This window comes from Apostichopus japonicus, chromosome 2, assembly GCF_037975245.1.
Source record: "Apostichopus japonicus isolate 1M-3 chromosome 2, ASM3797524v1, whole genome shotgun sequence".
Classification (NCBI taxonomy): Eukaryota; Metazoa; Echinodermata; class Holothuroidea; order Aspidochirotida; family Stichopodidae; genus Apostichopus; species Apostichopus japonicus.
The window spans coordinates 16,245,741-16,269,471 of NC_092562.1; the positions used below are offsets into that span (position 1 = coordinate 16,245,741).

Consider the following 23,731-nt stretch of genomic DNA (forward strand, 5'->3'; position numbering starts at 1 on the left):
CATGAGGACTGAGCCACGACCCATCAGGCTCATCATCAATGCCTTGAATCATGATAGGTAGCTTGGATAACCTTCTACTGAAGGGTAGATGCAGTTTCCGACGTGCTCACAAAAGATATCTGCGTTACGCACGTTTTGGGTCGTGCCTCGTTGTTTACGGACCGTCCATCTTAGACTAGACATGTCAATAAGTTGTCTGGGATTATATGTCTGGGATTATAAAACTTGACGGATGCTCTTTGCCCGTTCCCTTGTCCAAAGAGAACAAATCACAACTACATTCTACTAGATTACGTGTGGGAACAAAAAAAAGGTGGGGAGCTGATTATGTGTGTATATAGCGCATTTACCTATACTGACGTGTTAGTTTTTTAACGCATATATACATAAAGTTAAAAGTATAAGGTTACAAATGAAATATAAACATTTGATCATCGGAACATTAAAACCATCGTACCATTCCCTCGGATACATACCCGTGATGCTATCTTTCTTTATTACGTATGTATATTGTAATACGAGTTTTTTCTTTCTTTCTTTCTTCCTTCACCCCCTTTGCGGTAAACTTTGATCCTCGTAATATTTACTCTGGTAGCTCCACAGGTAATTAACTCCTGCCTGAGTACCCTCGTTTTCGCTATCAAATTTGTCACGTATATGTTAACATAGTGATTTGAACTGGGCTAATACTTCCCCAGACGTCGTCGACCGTGCTGCAGGTTTTCATTGGAGATTTCATCGGAGTCACATCCGAAGCTCTAAAGATGGAGAAGAAACTCCTATGGTTTGTTGTCCTGTCATGTACGTCACGGACGTTTTTTGTTTCTTCTTTCAAAAGTTATATTTTGATATGATTTTTTTTAGAGTTTTTAAGGTATATCACATTATCATACACCTGACATAAGATCGAAGCAAGCTTTAGTTTAGTTTAGTTTAGTTAAGTAGGAATATAAAAGGATGATCAGGAAGGACACTCAAGTCCCTATCAAGGACCCTATATAGGAGAGAAGAAAACAGAAGACAGACCCGATTACAGTTGTTCAATGCATATGAGCAGAAGCGGGTTCAAATCAATTCAGCTTTACCGCAATTCAACTTTAATCTGATGTGCTTACGTTTGTCAAATAGAAACGTCTTTTCTGGCTCAAGGCGGTATCGGGAGCTAGAATGCTAAGATTTAATCTTAAGTTACCCCTTCCCCAGCTCCTCCATTTGCCATTGTCATTTGTAGTTTTCTTCTGCCCCTGAATTAAAAGTTAGTTTTTACTTTGGCTTCGAAATAAATTGCTCAAGGAAGAAAGCTAGATATAAGGTATACTATAGTCTATATGTGTACATAATGAATTGAGTACTATATATGCTGTTTACGGACACGGCCGTATCAAGACACGTGGCATTATATAATTTATAACATACTTTAACTTATATTGTAATAATATGTAATTACAGAATCTCATTTTGTTGAAAAAAGGAAAGTTAGTTATAGCAGTATATAGTGCCGATTTGTTTGAAAACATTAAAATATTGGAAGTTGCTTCCTCAAAATCAAACCCGCTTCCCTGTCCATATACAGTACAGTAAATGCATATACCATAATACAATAATTAATAACTAAGGACTAAAACGAAACGATATATAGATGTGCTTTTGATCTAAATTTGCAGAATATCTCGAACAATTTTGTTAAGCAAATCAAACTTAGCCACCGGGATAACCCTTCAAGAGAATAAAATAATAAATAAATGTGTCCAACAGGGTGATACTAAAGGTCAACGACTGGGGGGGGGGGGGGGATGTTTGCATTTTGCGTGATGAAAATCTCTCTTTGTCACGACAAGGAGTCTCGAGTTTAAGATAACGACAACTCCTGGCTCCAGTTTTATAGACGCAGACACCGCACTATGAACAATTGAACAATCACCTGATTTATTTTACTTTCATAACCCGTAGAAATGTTTAAGTTTTATAAGTTTCAAAATGTCGAATTGAAACGAATTTTTGTAGACCAAATATATCGTGATAAAACATCGAAATATTGACATCAACGTCGGAAAGTTGTGATAAAACGTTAAATGTTGAGGTAGAACATCGAACTGTCTGGTTAAACCTTTTAATTTCGAGGTATAAATATCGATATTTGACTATAAAGCCGGTCTGGTGGTTGTTGTAACAGTCCCCAATTTCGAGAGAATACACTCGTGACGTCAAATTTTTGCGTTCAAATGTAGAATTGTTTAATTAAAGTGTTTCAGGTAAAATCAAATTTATGTTGAGAGGATACCTCGAACTTTTGAGGTAAAACGTCAAACAGAATTAGACGAAAAGTCGAAATTACAAGGTAAAACGAACTTCTTAAAATTGAGATGAAACGCCAATTTTCTTTCGACGGCATCTACAAAAGATAAAATCCTTCTGTGAAACGGTTCCATCACCATGCATTTTGCATGTTTACTACGCCGAGGACTATTTCTTATAACAACATGAAAACTGGTCTGACGGCACGATGGGGTTTTATCAAGAAACCTGAATAATTGCTTATTTAAATGTACACCCGATAGAGGATAGAGTAATACTAGTAACGAAGACAATCAAAATAATTTGTCAGATCGGAAGCGTAAACTAAACATAAAGTTAAAGTAGTGGCAGCCAGAGAAGAAGGAAATGACTAGCCTGGGAGGCTGCCCCATCGGCCCCTAGTAATATATCACCCTCCCAGGAGTACCTATAGCCATACTCAATAATCAGAGATCGTTAAACGTATTTTGATTTGTGCAGATACAAAAAACTCGATCTATCCGGAACATGGGTCAATATATGATGAGTTTATGCTTCGAAATTTAATACTATTGACTCTGTCCAAATGTTGGTCCGAGGGTTGCAAAACTAGCATCTATATAGGCCTAAGATATATCGATCCAGGGACCACAGTGGAAATAAGTCTGCCGGACAGACTTTTATGTGTTATTCCTACACCATGTGTCTTGTATTTGTCTTTCGTACTTTTGTGTGGAATAAATTAGAATTTATTAAAACTGTAATTAATTTCGTAGTCGTACGATCAATATACACCTGAAGCCAACCCTGCAGAAACTAATATTTCTTCCAGACTAAACGGGCGATCTTGCATCTACCCGACAGTCTTGATAAAATGATGATGTTCCCGACAACTATTTTCCTCATAAAACCTCATAATTTGCTGAAAACCGCAAGCTATATATAGTGGGGTGGGGGAGGAGGTGCTACAATACTATACACCCATCCCCTCAACCACAGCGAATCCCTTACAGTTACGGGTAGTGAGGGAGTTCACAGTTCTTGAATGGGAAATGACAGTTAATGTGTGAAAGTGCGCTGCGGAATAGTCGATCAAGGAATCCGAGAGCCTTTTACTTAAACATCTAAATCTATATAGCCCCATGAAACAGATTTTAGTGTTTCCTACAAATTGATCATATGTTTCATTTTCTTTGTCTCTCCTCAGGTATACCACTTACTTTGGTTGCAGATCCAAGTGAAGGTAAGTTTATTTCTACAACAGCACGGTAATTTTTCAGAGTACACATCTTGGCCTAATTAACTCCATGGAAGACATCACAAGCCACAGTGGTTACTTTTCAATCACTGCGTCATGGTTTATGAACAAGTGGCTGCCTTAATATTGAAATATGGTCCCAGTGGACCATAAATCTATGTAGGCTTACTCTAACACTAATAAAATGAATTAATCTGAGCGTATACATGCCATAGGGCCCAAGAAGCGTGACTTTCGTGGTATTTTTCCATGTTTTCATTTTGTTGTGATGTCGGTTGAAAGACCATAGGCTCGACATTGATCTACTGTATTATTATTTTATTATATGCAGCGGAATATTCTAGTTTTCGTATATAATATATTCGATGATATGCAAACGTGGGAAAGCATGACTCTAGCTAAGTTGAAATCAAAATTTAGATAACCAACTACAGGGATTTGAAGGAGGAAAGAAATGTGAAAGGAAGGGGGGGGGGTAGGAAGGAAAAATGAAGGAAAAGGAAGGTGGAAGGGGGGGGGGGGGGGAACTGCTTCACTTCCTGCTAGCCTTGACAGAGATTTTATTTTCTAGTTTAAATGGTTCAGGCTATATTTTATAAGTTAATTTAGGGTATGCACATTATAGGTCATTATCTTAATTAAGTTATAGAAAGTTGGTAGTAGATTAAATGTTCGAAAGAACTTCTTTTCTCAACAAGTTGTAAACAAATTAAATTATTTGACTGAGTCGGATATCTATGGTATCTATGGTATTATGAATGCTTTAGACTGTTATTTTAAGAATTGCTACAGGATTTAGAGCTGGTTTCTTTTCTTTTTTCATAGGGTCCTTGATAGGGATCTTGTGTCTTGATCGCTTTATTCTATTAAACTGAACTAAGCTAAACTAGATGTAGGAATTTAAATTAAAAACAATGTACCATAATATTGAAATAGTGCCAGACAACGAAATCATCGGTATAGAACATGAAGGGAGTAACTGTGCTAATAGAAGTGTTCGACCAAAATTGGGGAATTCCCTCCGAAACTTTCACACTTGCACCGCTTGCAAACTCCAGCTGCGCACGCACCTGGGATGAGTTGTCGGACGATTTGTTTACAACAGAAAGAGCATGTTACAACTATTAGTACTAAGGTCTAGGCTAGCTTGATTTTGGAAAATGTTGCTTTTTCGTCACAAGCAGCATTAACTCTCCGGAATTGCAGCTGAGTAGAGATGAGACAGGGCTAAGATATTTTATAAAAATGTGAATAGGCTTCAAAGTAGGTTAAACGTTAATGTGTTAGCCTTATGCTGTGTACTAAAGCTAAGTCTAGACTAGGCCTATAGGCTACTTGAAGAAAGTAACGGCTAACTGAAGTGTAGTTATGGTGTAACATTGATATTACGTTAGGCTCTGTCTGGTAAGTAAAAGTGTACGTTGATCGGAACCCTAGCCTACGTATGAGCAACATACTGAACTTTATGTAGGTTACATCAAGACTAACTATCATTTGGTAAGTTAGGCATGCCACAGTTTCACAACAGGTTTAACCAAGGTGCAGCTTACGTTATAATGGGATGCGAATAGTAAATCGAAAAGTCATCGCTATTAAATTGAATTTCTTCTGTGGTCATCTGGAAATTCAGCCCATATTTTAAGGGTTTTATTATACCATTCAATATTGAAAGTGTTTATTTAATTTAAAGCCGAACTAGTGACCATAAGTTGCCAGTAGGAACAACGTACAGCACTGAACCATTCCAAAAAAAATATATTAGTAGCCAATTGAACACTGTGATTAACTAGAAGTATACTTAATATTGTCAAGGAATATCAAATTAATTTTCTTTTCTAGTTAAAGATGTATTCTATTCCCTGGACCTGAATGTAGTATGTTTCTTTTTTGACAAAGAATTCACAAAGAGGTGTGTGTTATTTCTCTGAGATGTGTTTATCCAGTGCATTTGGCCGTGAAGACAGAAAGTGTCACAGAAATGTTATGCTCTCTAGCAGCAATAACATACAAGTTTGCATTTATCTGATTCTGATTACTGTATTGTTAAATTAATTAATTTTACTTAATTTGGTGCCTTAATTCTTTGGGAGAAATTGGAGGTTGAATAACAAGCAAGTGTTGGACAGTTACTTTGATAATAAGTGATGTAACGACAAGTTTGTGATTTTTTTAGGCTTAGATCACCATTACCAGTTTTTACTATTAATCAAGTTGTACCTTTCGGTTTTTCTTTTGTTGGATTTTGATTGAAATTTCAGAAAATGTTAGAAGTATCATTGTTTGGATCAAGTCTCTTATTTCCCGAGTTGTATTGTTCCATTTATTTATTAGGGATATATTTTACAGTCTGTACTTCAAAAAAAGACAATTAAATGTCTTAATATAGATATTAAATTACTTTTAGAGTAGCAGGATCAAAAGTGTTAAGAAATGTAATGTTCAGGATAAAAGTCATCTGTGCTAAGGTTTTGTTTTCATACCATCCTAGCCTTTATCTGTCCCTCCTAACTTATTTGTTGTTTTCATTTTACAAAACTAAACTGAACACTGTTTCTACCAACAGGGTCTGACACCCTCACTTACTCCTACCAGGGTCAGGTACTTACAGGAGTGGAAGGATGTAATCAGGTCTACTCAGGGATACTTATCGAATGCACCGCCAATGTTCAGAAAGTTAAAACTAATCAATTCCTCTTACAGGTTTGTTTCACATCTCTCCGTTTTCATTTGCATTGATTTCCTTCGTTTTCGTTCCGTTTCATAATAATAATAATACTAATGATAATATATACTTGCTTTTTATATAGCGCTTTATACCAGCGATAGGTCTCAAAGCGCTTTACACACGTTATATTACCCCTGGTCAATGATAACCTGTCCCAGAGACGGTCCCTCCAGTCCGCAGCAGTTGTATACTGCGCCCAATGACAAGTTACCTCACACGTACCCATTTAACCCCTAGGTGGAGAGAGGCAAGTTAAATAAAGCATCTTGCCCAAGGACACAACGTAATGAACTAGGCAGGAATCGAACCAGCAATCCTTGGATCACGAATCCGACGCCTTAGCCAATTGGCCACCACGCTCACACTACAGTACAACAAAACTACAGTACAACAAAACTTTCATCTACCTGTATAGTTTCAATGTGAAGGAGAAACTTTACGTGTGCAAAGACTCAGTTTTTTTTAAAATCGATCACTACTTTTCAGAACTATATATATGATATAGATATACTTTATATATACTAGATAACTTAATACATGTTTCAAGAATTTCCAATCACGAAAATTGTAATATTCTGAATGGAACATTATGATTGTTTAATGCCTTTATAATTAAAAGAAGAAAAAGTTAGCACTTTGGATTACATATATGTAAAGTTTACTTTAATGTGCTATTTGACTTATTTTATGGTAGATACCAAAACAGGACCTTGAATTCTGGATCAGACTGTTTATGTCCAAATAATGACTGATCTCTAGACAGAGTATATAATTTGAATTGTACAAATGTGCTCAACATTGACTTAGATACAATTACCCTTTAACTTGACTTGAAGGTCCTAAATATGCTAGAAAGTCTAATAATGGCCACCCATGCTCATACCTCGACAAGAATATGTTTGCTTACCCTCAAAACATTTGAACCCACTGATATATTTAGTTGTTGAATTTGACACTTATAAATGTCTTGGAAAAGGAAACAAAGTTGGTAATTAGAGCATCCAGGAAGGGAAATTCTGAAAACTTTGAACCATTTTAGTCAACAGATTGTGAGAAATATAGTGATAACCTTTAAAGGTCAATATGCCAAAGTCTTTATTAGCCATGATGTCAATGACCCTGACTGTCTTTTTGTCTCTTAATCTGTGATTGTGCAATGTGTGTCTTTTGATTTTCATTAAAACATATAGGATAACATGATAGAACTATGTCAACGTAAACAGTAAATAAATAAATGCAGATAAAGTCGAGCAGATACCATTTATGATAACGTCCCCCCCCCCACCTTGCGTATACCAGAGCATTCAAACATAAGAAAGAACCTTTGTCCTGTGATAGGTACGTGCAATATGCTAATTCTAAATAATTTGCATGATCTCTTACATTTAAGAAACTCAAAGACAGACAGAGAATTTATACAGACAGACAGACAGACAGAGAGAGAGAGAGAGTGATAGAGAGTAAACAAATACTGTTCACAATTTCTTATCTAACAAAAAGAAAAGCCCAGTTTTAAGTTAATGTATAACATTTGAGGACCAAACATTTCCATTCTAGCTTGATTTTCCATATTAGAAGAAGGAGAATATCAAAGTTCAGTTCCTTGAATAGAATAATCTCCAATAGTTTGGTCTCATTCTTTTCAGTGCTAGATGTATTTTGCATTTGTTTATTAGCAGTACAGTTGTGTCTAGCATCGTATACAGATATGACCTAAAGGCTGATTGTCAACATAACCAGGCTAAAATGTTGCCAACTGTGTATGAAATTGTTCAATTTGTTGAGTTTTAATTTTGAGTACTTTTGTTTTTTTTGCTGGGGAATATAGATATTCTCAGAATTCACATTTGAATAGACCCCCCAGCAATCCTTTCCTTTTTGTTTTAAATACATGCAATAGTTTAGAGAATGTATAAACTCTTAAGATTCTGAACTAAGGCATAGTGAATCCAGTCATCAAACATTATTATACAAGAATTATATCAGAGGTTCTAGCTAGGTCAGTTTATTTGATTAAAAATAATAAAGCTATCGTAATGAAAGCATTGTCTCTATACGAGGCTTTGTCTTAATTGTTTACATATATCTTGATGATTGGGTCAACTGATTAACTTCGGACTATCAAAGGGTCTTATCAGGGGCAGTGCAAACAAAATCAGTCCATTAGAGGATTTAGCATGAAAAAAATATATTATTTTCGAGTTCCCAATGATGGGGAAATCTTATTTGAAGCAAAGACTATTTTTTTCTTGTTTTCTGGAAACACTTGAAGGCTAGAAAGAGATCCTAGAGAAGACCTTTAGTTTAATTCTAGTCTAGCGCCCCCACATGCTGTTTCAACATACCTTTAATTTCCATGTTTGATTAGTACAAGTAGTCTCATACTTTTTGGACCATTGTGAATTGCCAAGCGATACAACTACCAGAACTGTAAACCTAGAACATCCCTTCTTCAACATCTTACTGTTAATTTATGTTATTTTGACTGGAACAGGGGACTGATACACTTCAACATTTTACTGTTATTTTATGTTGTTTTGTGCCTGGTTTTGACTGGAACAGGGGAACGAAACACTTCAACATCTGACTGTTATTTTATGTTGTTTCGACTGGAACCGGGGATCGATACAACAACTTTGCAAAGGTGGAAATGTCAAGTTAACTGTCAACACTTTTGACATAGTTTTAATAATAATGGCATAAAAAAATAATTCGCTTGGAAATTCAAGATTCAGAACAGCGCTTCTCATTCCACTGATAATTTGCCATTCTCTAAGTTTGCTTGTGCAGATAACATATTTAATATATCAGGAAAATTTTTAAATGTAGATGTTCGTCTGGGAAGACCAAATTTCTGTTCGGATAACCCAAATCAGCTTTGGTGTTCGCCCATCAAATTCAGATTGCATTGGAACTAAATAACTCTTAAAAGTAAACATGATAAACGGGTATCACATTCTGTCACTTTGGAGCCCAAAGCTGGTATTTTATTCACCAAACCTGCACATCTCTCATACAGTGTTCATATTGGTCATTCTTCGTTATTGCTTCATTTTTCGGACAAACCCCAAATTTACTGTTTGGACAACCAGGTAAAGATCCTTTGAAAATATCGCCCTCTTATGTTAATGTCTCTGTTGATTAAAGGATCGGAATGAACCCAGCATGATTCTATAGTGATCCCAAATGATAATTCAAATATGAGCTACAGATTACACAAGACTCTATTTTATCGTCAGAAGTGATATTCTTTCAATATGTCCAAACAGTGTTTTGAAGAGACAACTTTACAGGTACAGGTATAACAAACCTTTCAAAAATGTTTTAATTTTTTTCTTTTCTCAGTTGAACAACATTGGCATTAAGAAGTTCATTGGACCAGTGGAGGATAGCCCTAACGATATTGTGACCTCTGACCTGTGGGTGGAGCTAGGAGGTCAAAAAGAGGAGTCCTTCAGGAGCCAGTTGAGTATCGTCACTGTCTTCGACAGAGAAGACAACAATGTAAGATATCTATATAAGTTTGCATTTGTAACACAAAGCAGCATCCCTTTGTGTTTTAACTGGTTACTTTCATCGGCTTTACAGAAGCTACTATTAAAGTATGGTTAAAAATAGCTTACAATTGATCAGAATAATGTATCCCTTATTTGTTCACTGATGGAAGAGTAAAAGGCAGGCCATTAGAGGGAATAATTTCTGCGGTATCGTATTGCAAAATGCTAAGCAAAACTTGAGAAATTGTTGAACAAGTACAAAGATGTGTAGTAATTATGTACACAGGGACCATAGGACTTTATAAGAGACTTAAAGGCATTGAAGACTCGCCCCAAACCACGTGCCGCGCTCTGAAAAAGTTAACTTTCCGTTGCTGTGAAGTTTTCTGCTTGTCGCTACAAAATGCAGACAGTAATGAAACGTGATACCTTGTTTTCTTTAGCTGGACCTGAGATGTCCATCGCTGTATCGTTTGTACTGTGCTGTGGGTATTGACCGCAGCTGTATGTACTGACTGTACACTAGTGTCTAATTACCGAAGGTAGCAAGCTGTGTGCGTATTTTCTGGGATCGATGGTGGTGTCTAACACTTCTGTTACACCTCATTCGAAACTAGGTCAGATCAACGGCATTAAACGTTCCTTTTTGCGTGAGTCTTCACACCATTTAAGTTGAGAGCTTTCAAAAAGTGCTTCACATAATTTGAACACTGAATTGTTTTCTCTGAATTAATGATTCCATTATGTGCTAAGCATTACATGACCCACTCCTTCACTTTCATAATTAGTATCAAAACAAGTTAACAAAGCAAAGTATAAAGAAATAATGACATTTTTCTTAATTTTTTGAAATGAAACTAGAATTGTGAAAACTACTGGTCTGCAATTGGTATGTGTTTTTGGTCATCTCATGGTATGAAAATTTGAAACCAAATATTGGCAGAAAAAGCTTATTTTGTAAAACAAATGTGTCTTTTGTAAACTAGAACAAATACATGAGAACAAAAAAAAGTTTGCAATATGTTGTGTGATATCAGGTCGGACGATATATTTTGAAAAATCATGATCCTTCTAATTCTCCTGAAACATTCTGTTTTTTCCTCTTATATAAAAAAGTTAGGTATATATCCTATCATTTTGCAGTAAAAGCCTTTTTCAGCTACTTTAAGAAAAAAATTGAAGTTTAAGTTCATGCTAGAACAACAAGTGCCTCTCATCGCATTGTTATGAGAAATGATTTGTTTTGGTATCAGAGAATGTTTAAAACCTCTTTCTTAATTTTACAATTCAAGTCTGATATTTTTTCGGTCTGTCTTTCAAATTTGTATCGTCTTCCCAGGTTTCAAACATCTTCAGCTCGGAAAGTGGCGAGCCTGTTTGGTCGCTGAACATCAAGAAAGGAATATTGAGCATTTTCAGTTATCGAACCAGTCCTGGAATCAAAGAAGGATTCGAGGTATGTAAAATCTGAACGAGAGTACAAGTTTTGGAATCTAAGCCTTAACTATTTCAAAGGATGACGTTGGGCACAAAATCTATTTTGATGATTTCTGTATAGCAACGGAGAACATGCACTCCCGTCACTCGAGGTTGTTTCATCTACACCACTCATAATTTGTGAGAAATAACCCTATAAGCATCTAAGGCTCAACAGGTTGGTGGATGGACTATTTAGTCTGGCACAACAGACTAAGTTTCTCAAATGAAAACACTAAACCCAAAGAGGACAACCATAAAGACTTTCTTCGTCTCCAATACTATATTTAAGATGCAGTACAAATTTGTCAGGACAAATGGTGTTGATTTTCATTTCAAAAAAGGTGGTCTGTTGTTTTTTATGAAGCTGAAAGAATGTATTTTGATTGAATAATGGCAATTTCTAAAACAATGGATTAACATTAATGATTAAACCTGCAACGAGGAGCCGACATCATGATCAATTTATCCTTAAAGGAGCTTTGCAGGGAGTTATATACCGTACTTTAAAGCTGAATATCTTGAGAACGTGAATAGCTATTAAAAAATGTTACTAGCAGTCAATATTTGAACTGTAACTTTATATCAAGGTTTGAGTTCTGCTTGACTTAAAATACATGAATTAATTTATTGGAGGATATTCAGAGGATTGGGTGGACAGATAATAGAATCTTTCTAGTCTACTTTGTTTTTTACATAAAGTAAAACAGTGGGTGGATGGAAGACAATAATATCGAAGAGTCAAGTCAATACTTATACTACGGAAAAAGTTAGGTTGCTGGACATATCAATAGAAAGCTGTGAATTGAAGAAGCCGGTATTTGTCGGTAATCATTGGGGGAAGACATTGTATGCGTGGGAGATTGTACAGTATCATACTACCCCTTCCCCCACAAAAGAAGAAAAGATGGTGCCAATTTGTTCATGACATAAATATCTATTTTTAATATTGAGGGGTTGTTTGAGGAAATTAGTGGATGTCTGACTGTATCTTAACTCTTTAAGAATAGAAAGTTTATAAGTCGGTATGGTGAGAGTTAACACAAAAGTTCAGAAAAGATACATTGGCTGAGGGGACGAGGAAGGGGGGAGGGGGTGGGGAAGCGGGTGTATGTGGTAGATCCATGAACAAAATGTCAGCTAACACAGGCAGTTGATTTTATTCTTTCAGGTTGGTATCCATGGTAACTGCTCATCTATTTATAACATCAGGGCATCTGATAAGGGTGAGTTCAATGTCACTTTGTTATCTCTCTTCATGCACTGGAGTGCATAGCAACAGCCGGCAACAGTCCGTCTCTGCATGTTCATGTCAGGTATAGGCTGATGAACTGTGCGGCTATTTTAGTCTAAATTAATCTTCAGATTCTCTACCGTGTTTAAAGGATAAATAAAACCAAAAAACTGTTAGCAAACTGCTTATCCACTATAGAGCCTGTGTGAGAGAATGTTTAAAAGTAAGTGGGCATGACGTTTCCATCCTAGCAGGATCCCCTCTGAGGATGCTGCTAGGATTGAATCGTCAGGCCCTCTTACTTTTACACATGTTTAAAACTGGATGACTTTAGATATGACTTTTGTATCGATATTTCTTTTAGTGGTTCAAAGTAGTTATATGTGAGTGCAAGTCATATTGTTATATCTATCATATATATATATATATATTATATTTATTTTTAAGATGTAGTTCATAACAGAAGTTTCCCTCCCTACTTAGGAGGACATGCTTAATACAAAATATAAACATACAACTTTATATGTAGTTCATCATATATCTGACATTTCTTTGGAGATTTAAGCCAACAGTCAGTCTGTTAGTAAATATGACAAAAAGCCATATTCTTTGCAAATATCTCGGCATATGACAACCGTTTACAAAACTCAGTGAACTAATGAACGTTTACGCTCTCTGAGTTAGAAAGTCACCTTTTGCATGGACTTTTTAGAGGGCTACTCTTGCTTATCGCAAAAAGAAGTGATAAAGATATGATTAACAATAATCACGGACGGGATGCCTGTTGTTCATACATCTGCAAATGTGATAAACACAGTTTTTATCAAGCTATCCAAACTACTTTATTTGTAATCTATTATAAGGGCATTGTCCCAGCTCAAAATATCATTGTTTAAAATGTAAATATTTATCATCATCTATATACCTGTTTGGTGTCCATTTGTTTCTTCTAGATAAACAAATTTGCCCAGTTTGTGGGTGGTGAGGAAATCTATTGTATCAAAAGATTTGATTAATCTTATGTATTGTCTTTCTAATGGTTTCCAGATTATCTGATATCATCTGTTTTTGTATGAATCACAAATGACATTTTAGACTTAGTAGACAGCTGTATTTGCTGTTTGAATGAACTTTATGGCAGGTAGCGACCCATTTATCAAGTTTTCCTCAGTTTTCCTTCCTTTGATTAACGAATGATAGCAGAGTTTTTCTATTTTTTTTGCTGTGGTCTTACTCTTTCTACTTTGTCTTTGTTGAAGTCAGGATGTTTTGTCACTGGCTGTGATGGAATTTTTCTGGGGCTCTCTAAGTTTTTGTGTTGTTGAGTTACGTTTATTTGGTATATCACTTCGCATATAAACACAACAGATTCAACATACTGTAACATAAATCGAAATAACAGAAATTCTACATACATGAGTTGAAAGAAAGTGCACAGAAACCCGGCAAGGGCTCGAAAACATGAACAACTAGGAAGACTAGCAGAAAAGAGACAGCAAGGTTTAAACCACAAAGTAAACTGTTAACTAAGCTATATACCTCAAAATATTCTGAGTAATAATCCGCAATAGGTTAAAAACTTGCTTGATTGAATTCAAACAAGTCTGCTCCCACCTGTGTCCATGCATCATTGAGGTATGTCATGGGGTGTGAGTGGTTCCTTTTCTGTTATTCTCGATTGATGATTGTTAAAAAACACCACATTTAGTGACTGTATCTTAAATTTTACAATCGTATATGACAAATAGAAAATATCACTCTCCCTGTGCTTACACTTTGTTTTATCGGCATGGCTGCGAGAAAGTTGTGGCTTTTCTGACCTCATTGTTGAATTGTTAGGAATATGATTCTGTTCCCTTACATTAGAAGACCACCATTGTGGGCTATGACAGCCTCAAAATTCCAATAAGGTGTATGACTTATACGTGTATGCCTTATACAGTTACCTTATACAGTAAGGTTATACAGTGATGTTATACAGTGATGTTATACAGTGACGTTATACAGTAATGTTATACAGTAATGTTATACAGTGACCTATATGCAGTGATGTTATACAGTGATGTTATACAGTGATGTTAAATAAGTGATGTTATACAGTGACCCTTTTCTTGAATATACACTATCTCTCTATATTTCATTTACTGGCTTAGAAGCCAATGTGCTCAAATGCATAGCAAAATCCAAGATTGTCTGCTTCATCCAATCACTCTCCAAGTGGAAGCTTGCAGCAAGCATGCATAAACAAGCAGCAAAGCATGATGTTAGCATGCAGAGAGCATGCTGTACACATGCAGCAGAGCATGATGTTAGCATGCAGTGAACATGCTGCAAGCATGCAGTGAGCATAAAGCAAACCTACAGTACATCTGTAGTGAGGGGATGGGGTGGGGGAATGTTGGCAATGTGTCCTTGCAAGCATGTATCAAACTCTTTATTCTTTAAGATAGACCAACTTTTACTATACAAACCTTATCAATTGGACGTTTTTTTACTTCTTTTTTTTTTCTTGTTTATATTCAGTTGGTGAAGATGACATCACCTTCATTAATAAAGTCTGGGATCTTCAGAACTGCCCTGATCGCTCCAAGAAGGTCCATCTCTATGGTCTCCATGGTTACCAATCCAAGAAATACAAAGAAACCGAAATGATCTCTTCCCAGTCACAGGTTGGTGACCCCCCCCACCCACTAGCTCCCATCTTACTAAACACGTTGGTTTGTTTTATAAAATGTGTATTCAGTGTTTGGTGATGGTAAATGTGTGATGTTTTTTCAGCGAAAAAATTGGATTATTTTTGAAGAAATGCAGGCTTTGACACAGTAGTTTTTGGACATGAATGAATAGTTATTTGTTCCTTGTTTTAGGACAGTTTATTATGTATGTACATTTATGTCATGCTTGAAACTGCTCCAAGTGACAGTATGAGCAGTATGACAGTGTATATCCTGTTTCTATTTACATAAAGTTTCAGAACTCTTCTTATTTTTCCTACAAGTGATATCAGTTAAGCGTGAAATGAATGGACAGTATGAAGTGGTATTAGCGTTAGAACAATGCCCCCCCCCCCCACTACCCTCACTGGGCTGTGTTTGATTCACAAGAAATTTGTTGTTACGTCTTTTAAATGTGTGGATTACATAATCCATAATTCAGATGATGTGTGTTTTTTTCTTCACATTTTCAATCTGTATAGCTTACATTATATAGAAAATAATGATTTTGATATTCATATGTTACGTTATATATGTGTCTGAAGAAAACTATTAAACAAAGAGTATAAATATTCAAATCATTTGTCCTCTGGTAAACTTCATTCTCTTCATTTCCACTAATTTTATCATTTTGAACACTGACTATAAACCCTGTCAAAGTGACCCTTTTTTCCCCCCCTTCATAGGCCGCCTTCAAAGTGGAGAAGGACAAACACTGGCGTACTATTCCACTTACAGCAGAGGTAAATGGAGTGCATGAATTCAGACCATTTAGCAGAGCTGGCAAGTCTGTTATGTCATACACCAGGTAATTTCACCCGATGATGTTTTGTCTGTTTTAGGGAGAAAAGCTTTATGTAGAATGGCATCATAGTACGAACTTTGTCAGAGGTTAACTGTAGTCAGGCATCTGTTTTCCACCTATCCTTCTATTCACAATTATCCTCTTTTTCTTTTGATTTCTTCTTCATTTGTAAACTTCTATTCATTGTCTTGATCTTACCAACTATCCAGCCTGCGTGTCTGTTGTACAACTACATCTATTTTCTTCCTCTGATATTGTGTAGTGAAGCCAACATGAAACAAGTATAATTTATCATGCGACCAATACTTACACTACTTAGTCAATGTTAGTGGTGATTGTATAGTCTTAAGAAAAAGTTTGTCAGTGTATGGCAGTCGGTAAGTGATATGTGTCTGTGTTCTGTACCTATGTTCAATCACTTTGCCAAAAAAATTACATAGTGCCTATCATATCTGGAAAATTGCCTTGGTGCCCCTTTAAAAGGTGAATATTCCTGCCATTTCAGTGAAACCCAAGGCAATTTCTAGCTTTCCTTACAATGTAACCTAACTGTATTATATCCCTACTAGTTGTGACCATCGTGTCTTTATTTGTATTTCAGTCAAAAGCTGACTTTCGTGGAGAAGTCGGAAGTGGCTACCATTGATGTTGACAAGAAGTCAAATCATGCCAAGAGCAGTGACTTGAAAATGGAACTGGTAGAGACAGATCCACTTGCACCTTCCAGGGCGACATCAGCCGAGCAAATTGAAGCTAGCGTACAAGAGGTAGGAACGGGTGCTGAATCTGTATTTCTGGTATTATCAAAAGCAGAAAGTTTATGTTTACAACCTGATGGTTCCTGCAATGCATATAGTACATTGGTACATATACAGAATGAATACTTAAAATTCGGATAGGTTTTCATAATAAGTCCAAAGTTAATCTGTATGGACAACATTTGGAATAACTAGAGTTCTTTATCCCTGCATGAATTGGAAGGGCCAGGGAAGGGGGGGGGGAGGGGGGCTGAAGAGAGGGAGATGGGTGTTGGCTGACTTCGGATGTTTCACAAAGATATCTTGCTTGAAAATGTTGCTTTGTGGGATGAAGTCCCAGACTGGATATTATGGAACTTCCAGGAATTCTGTTAGTTTTCATATTAAACATATATCAGCTAATCCTACAACACTATGATATCAGGTATATACATAGGAATCCAAAGATATTCATATCTGGAGTGGGTAGAGTGAGGTAAAGAGGATTTTGTAGGGTATATTTGGGCTAGGCTTGTGCTGTGCTGGAGGATGCTTCAAGTACATTGCATGGGCTGGGCCTGTTATCACTGTTCTGTGGTGGGCTGTGCTGCATTAGCTGGGTTGCAGTGCACTATTCTATGTTAGACTGGGCTGCATTGACTCTACTTAGTGGTCGCGTCTGTGCTGCATTTGCTGGGCAGGGCTGCAATTTTCCTTGTTGTATTATTTGACTGTGCTGGAGGGTGCCAGGATAGGGGATAGGGGCTTAGCTTGATTGCTTTGGACTATGCTTAGCGGGGGCTGCATGTTGACTGGGTGCGACTGAACTGTGCTGGGCTAGGCTGTGTGTTGACTGGGCGTGAATTAAACTGTGCTGTACTGTTCTAGGCTCTATTGGTTTGCTTTTGCCAGTTTGGGATGTGCTAGAGTGTGCTAAACTGTAGGCTACATTGGATGAACTGTGCTGGTCCAGGTTTCACTTACATGTGATTAACCCATCCACAAAGACACCCCATGATATCCCAGCTGCTGTTGTTACTTTTATCAGGTGGATGCTCTGTTGACAAACATCAACGACGGTTTCAAGTCGAACGGTACTGATGACTCAACGACCAGTGAATTCATTCTCCTGATCCAAAAGCTGAGACAGATTACAAACGAAGAAGTCAATGAAGTGATCAAAAGATTTGGAACTAAGTCCGCAGATGAGGAGGAGATTGCTAAGAAAAGGAGGTGAAAAGTTTATTCCATTATCATTGCTTGACTACAATTAATAAATAAATCTATCAGTCAATCAATCAATCAATCAGTCAGTTATAAAGACATGGAATTATACACAATGTTAATTCCTTCTGTGCAATCGTATAGTAGTGAGCAAACTTCTGAGCCCTGAATGAAGTTAGGATGATCAATCAATCAATCACGGAATATTTTTTTTATATTTAGATATGTTGTGAAGTTTTCAAGTTTTCAGTGATTTTTTCTCTTTGCTGGTGACATCACTGTGATGGATAAACAATTTGTTATTAACTTGCAGAGAAATTCTAGAGGATGCTCTTGTTGTGGCTAGCACGTTTGTCTCCATGTCTCACATCATATCTAAGATCAAAGATGGGCACATCACTGGAGAGAGAGCTGCCTGGATGTTGACCTCATTAGCATATAGTCGACCTGAGAATGTCACCATCGTAACCAACCTACTGGTAAAATAACATCTTTCTGGATTGTATTGAAACGTATGACAGAGTTAGGCACAAATTCTGCATTGGTATACAGTCATAGTTCTCCAAATATAAGAAGCTTTTTGAGCACCGGGAGTTTTTCTATATTTCTATATCTTGGTTTCCAAGTTACGTAATACCTATATAATATGTCATATGCCTTATGATAATTTGCACTGCATGTTCAAATATATTGTCAGGGCAACTAGCTGCATTTACAATCTTCTTTTAAACACCTAGAACGGTGCAGTTGGTGAATAATTGGTCTTATACCATAGCCCCCCCCCCAAAAAAAAATACAATGAAATGTGCTAGAGTTGTCATGTGTATAGATGTTTGCTAATGTCATGAACATTTTATGAATTTGATGAAGTTATTTTGAATACCAATTGGATTGCACCATTAAAAGAGAGGAGTATAAATATTCCCTAGGGCATGTCTAATGTTCACATCAATTTATCCGACTGTTGACTGCAGACTTGTAGTAGAAGTACAAACAGCATAACGAGGCTCTATGCATGAGCTAAAAGGGCCTAATCTTGCAGTATTTATCTATACTAGATTTCCAAAATGCCTTGGGTAAGAGTAGGCCTACCAACACCCATTAGGATGAGTACAAGAGCACAGACAACTAACTATGCTAGAATGGATATATGAGCTGCATACTTTGATCATTACATATACATAACATATATTACAGATACCTCGTAGTGGTAGCTTAACTCATCATATATTGCTCAGTGTAAACACTGCAGTGGGTAACTACCATCTTTGGTGCTTACTAAGGGTATCGGCAAAAGTGTACTCATGAAAATATTTTTGTCCCTTGCTTGGTTCATATGCCCCTGTGATGAACATGATTTAGTGCTAGAACATTTTAGTTCCAAATAAATTTCAACATCATATGCCTTTTCCTTTTTATAATCATAATTACTATATGTTGCCCTTTCTGTATTTTGTTCGGTAGACTCTGTGTTATAGTAAGGAGGAAGATGCCAAACTCTACGGTCCTTGCATGTTATCCTTTGGCTCATTAGTCGACGCTGTCTGCACCTCGGCTTCCCCCAAAGAGTTTGAGGCTGCGTCGTGCCCTGAAAAGGAAAACCAGTTCATTCAGGTATTTGTAACGTCTGTAATCTCTTGAGCAGTTAAAGCTCTCATTCCTCCTGGTCATCAGTCCAGTGGTGGAGCGTCCATACAGTAAGGGGGGGGGGATGCCCCCCTGACAGACTTAAATGAACTACTGGCGCCCTTTTCAGCTTTTTACCACTTTTTACTTATTCGCGATTATTGACTTTTTTATTGCACTCTCATCTACCCATTGACATTTGTCACATTTTGTTGGCGATGACACCTATTTATTCTTTGTTTATCTGCAAATTAGCTAGGCCCGGAAAGGGTCATTTCCAGCGATCTAGGGAGTATCTTTACTCGAAAAATTTCTGTACGCTCCGCGCCAACCTGTGGTGGCACTCCGCTTAGGTAGCGTCGAAAGCGCCCCTACAGACCATTCTTGCCTCCCCTGACCAATACCCCTAGCTCCGCCACTGCTGGTCCTTACTGGTAAGCTTGCACGGTTTCGTGAAAACTTACAACCGGTTTTTTCTCTAGCAAAAAACCGAATCCGGCTCAAAAACCGGTTTTTTCCCGCTCCCGAATTGCATTGAAAACATCCAAATCTCGATCGCTAAGATGCGTTTTTTGAAGCTTTACCAACAGCGGGTTCAAGTCTGTTCATTCGCAGTGAAGGGTTAAAAATAGGGAGAATAAATTCAAGAAATGTTACTGCCTTCATGACTCTCATTTTATAACCCACGTTAACTTAACTGAAGTAAATATGTCCAAAAGAAATGTGTTAGTGAATTTTTTTCTTAAAGTTTTAACATCACGTACAGGTATCGTTTGTCTTGTGTTTACTGTACTTCACGAAGTTCAAATTCGTGTTCAAAAAAAAATTATCACGGTCATGTTATATTATATTATGTTATATTTTCGGGGATGAGGGCCGAGCGTAAACCCCATTATGACCAATTGGAGATCGTAAAAAAAAATGCTTTACAATATGATTGGTCCAATATATTCAGTAGTGGCTGACAAAGTGTTCGAAAGTACCAAATTGCACAAGGCTCTAGCCATGTTCGCGGGTGGTATCTTGGGGTAAAATAAATTTCTCTTCAAGGAGTGAAGAGAATTTACCGTCTACACTTTCAAGTACAAGTTGAAAAATATCGCTGGCAAAAGCGGGGATTAGGTCGGCAAAGAATATAAATTGTTAACGTTTAAGTTGGAAACATGTGTTCATCAACGCAAACGAAAAACCAACTGAGAGACGCCTTGTCTGAAAACTGATAAGAAGAAAGGTTGAAAGGAAACTTACAAAGAAAATAAAATCTATTAGCGTACAAAGAAGAATTGTCCAACAGCAACACCTGTAATTTCCAGCCATGTATGCAACATTTTTACTCCTTTAATATTCCTTGACTGAAGCCTGACGCCAGGTGTCTCTTGCGAATAATGGACTGTGATTGTTCTAATGTTACTTGTTGCATCTTAGTTGTTAAACTCAGAGCCCCCCCCGTGATTGTTCTACTGTTACTTGTTGCATCTTAGTTGTTAAACTCAGAGCCCCCACGTGATTGGTCTATGGTTACTTGTTGCATCTTAGTTGTTAAACTCACAGAGCCCCCCCCCCCCATGCGACTGTACATGTCGTATGGTATTGTGGATTGCGCAATGTACCTTTCAAGTTTTAACGTTCATTTTTTGAACACGAACTGTGATCAATGTGTTTGAAAAGATTTTCTCCATATCCTCTACTATTAAATTGAAGTTAAATAATAAGAACAACACAAAGAGGACAAACACGTTGGATATAACAATTTATTTTGAACTGCATCTCGTCATTTGAGTGTGTACTTCTCACAACTACTAACGTTGGCCACCAAGATCAGTTCAATACTACAAGGTCACCTAACTGATGCATGATATAAGGGCTGCATAGCCTAATGTTAGGCCTAGCTATCCACCCTCAAGCACTGGTTATGGCGTGTGCCGATCGTAGCTGACAATGTCGTCTATCAGAAAAGCTTTCTCTTGTTGCAATTACTGCAACTTTCATATTGCAAAAAGAACAGTAAATAGGAGAAACCAAAGTCAACAAACTTTGTTTTTTCCAGTATTTGCAATTCACATTTCGGTTTTTCCGGTTTTTCGGTTTTCTTAAAATAAAAAATAGTACCGAAATTCGGTCGGAAAAAACCGGTTTCGGTACTAAAACCGGTTTACCGTGCAAGCCTACTTACTGGTAGATATGTTGGAAAGCAGCAAATTAAGTCTTAACTATAGTGATCAATGGTAAAAGAAGTAGATGGAATTAATATTATTAGTTCAGAGTAAAAATTTAAACATATTTGAAGCATTCTGTTGAATTGGCATTCAATTCCTATGTATCTTTTCTTTCTTTTTTTCTTCAAAATTTGTTTTTAAGTACTTTTTTAATCCAATGTTTTCTTATCGGTTGTTTTGGTTCTCAGGCCCTGAGCGGAAAAGTGAAGTCTACAAAAAGCGATTCCTTGAACAAGCTGTTCATCAAGGCATCTGGCAACGCAGGCAACATCCGTGAGAGTCAGATTCCGGAACTCCTGGAAACTGTGATGGGGTTTTCCTCATCGTCAGATCTCATAACTCAAACCATCTACTCATTCAGAAAGGTTCTTTTCAAGTTTCCCTCTACGGTATGTAAGCTCTCTATAGCTGTTCCCAAAATCCATTCAATATTTCCTCATTTGTGAGAATTTGCTTACTATTATTGAATTATTTGTTTGAATATTCAAAATTCCATGTGCTTGAGACAGTTAACTGAGAGGCATGATAGCAATTGCAGTCATTAGGTCACTATTCATTATATTCTCGATTGTGCATATCTTCCTTTTTTCCCTGGTTTGGTTTATTAGCCTTTTACAGAAAAGCATTCTTACTTTGGAGAGAAGCTTCCGTTCTTATTCTTATTGCTTCAAATTTTGCCATCTTTCTTTCACTGGATAGCATTTGGATAATTGAAGGATATAATTGTGGGCACATCTCCAGTTAACACTTTGTGTTGAAGACACTGCCACAAATAAAGTGTGGTTGCTGTAATAATTGACAATGACAATTGAAATAGTTTATATCCAGCATAAATAGTCAATATGACATATACATATATGAAAGTAACTTCAATAAGTCAGGAGAACAAATATTTTTACACATGAATCTAAGAGATTCTATGAATCTAATGATGATGATGATGAATCTAAGAGACTGACTTCTGTCAGCTTGCGGCTTTGATAAGCCAATGAGGCTTCTTCGTGAGTTCCTGCTTGCAGGAGGATCTAAAATACGTACATACATACACACATACATACATATCAAATTCATGCAATAAAGGCAATGCTGTCTCTTTTGTACAACCTGCAAAGGATAACGCCACAAGTATGTTTCTTTGACATTTATCTCCTTGTTTGAAATGTTAAAATATCAAACTGAAATTTATCTTAATTATACCAGGCGAGTTTGAGCTACTTTGTAAGTGACAAACATTTTATTCACTAAATATTTCAATGTATCCCAAGATTATATATCCAACTTAATGGGACCTTGATTGCTGATTATTTTAACAGTTTTATCGTAAAATCAATCTTTGGCACTTCGATTATTTCTTCTTTTAGATCCAAAGCTCTCTTCTTCCAGTTTACCTGAACACCTCCCTGGATTCTGAGATCAGAATGGCTGCTTGCTACATGCTGATGGAGTCTCACCCATCCCCTCTGGTCATGCAGGCTATAGCGAGTAGTCTATTGGAAGAAAAGGACCCACAAGTGGCTAGCTTTTCTTATTCACATATAAAGTCCATAGCTAAAACTCATAAATCGTTTGCAACGTAAGTCTTTACTTGTCTTAACAAGATTAGTATGATGATTTTACTTCCCTAAAGGGGACTAAAGAGAAGAGGGGATAGGGATAAAACAAAGATAAATGGAGGATGGGTGGAGCAGCTCACTGTCATTTATATTGACTCAATACTTGCATGCTTACATTACAAGGAAAATATCTCAAAAGTTATGTACTCTTGAGTCTCATCTCGTGTGGAGTAAGCTTAAAGTACTTCAAGAAGAAAACAGTTACCATTATTAAGCCCACCACCCCCTCTCCCTCCCCCTCCCCCTGCACCCTCCCTCCACAGATTTAGAGCTGGGAAGATTGCTATACATGGAGCTGTATTTTTACCTGAACCCCAACGAGGCAATGAATG

General features: G+C 36.9%; 1 protein-coding gene across 2 annotated transcripts in view; it reads left to right on the forward strand.

Moving 5' to 3' along the window:
• The first annotated feature begins 627 nt into the window (after positions 1–627).
• LOC139979853 (vitellogenin-5-like) overlaps positions 628–23,731 on the forward strand; it is a 47,113-nt gene continuing 24,009 nt past the window's right edge. The window contains exons 1-14 of one of the 2 annotated variants that reach the window (XM_071991009.1): positions 628–801; positions 3,482–3,517; positions 6,096–6,232; positions 9,603–9,761; positions 11,094–11,210; positions 12,402–12,456; positions 14,988–15,133; positions 15,865–15,986; positions 16,585–16,750; positions 17,769–17,953; positions 18,258–18,423; positions 19,409–19,558; positions 21,975–22,175; positions 23,148–23,359. In XM_071991009.1, coding sequence (XP_071847110.1) covers positions 765–801; positions 3,482–3,517; positions 6,096–6,232; positions 9,603–9,761; positions 11,094–11,210; positions 12,402–12,456; positions 14,988–15,133; positions 15,865–15,986; positions 16,585–16,750; positions 17,769–17,953; positions 18,258–18,423; positions 19,409–19,558; positions 21,975–22,175; positions 23,148–23,359 — 1,889 coding nt within the window. In that variant the 5' untranslated portion in view covers positions 628–764. The remainder of the gene's footprint in view (positions 802–3,481; positions 3,518–6,095; positions 6,233–9,602; positions 9,762–11,093; positions 11,211–12,401; positions 12,457–14,987; positions 15,134–15,864; positions 15,987–16,584; positions 16,751–17,768; positions 17,954–18,257; positions 18,424–19,408; positions 19,559–21,974; positions 22,176–23,147; positions 23,360–23,731) is intronic. The other variant, XM_071991016.1, reaches the window with a different exon arrangement.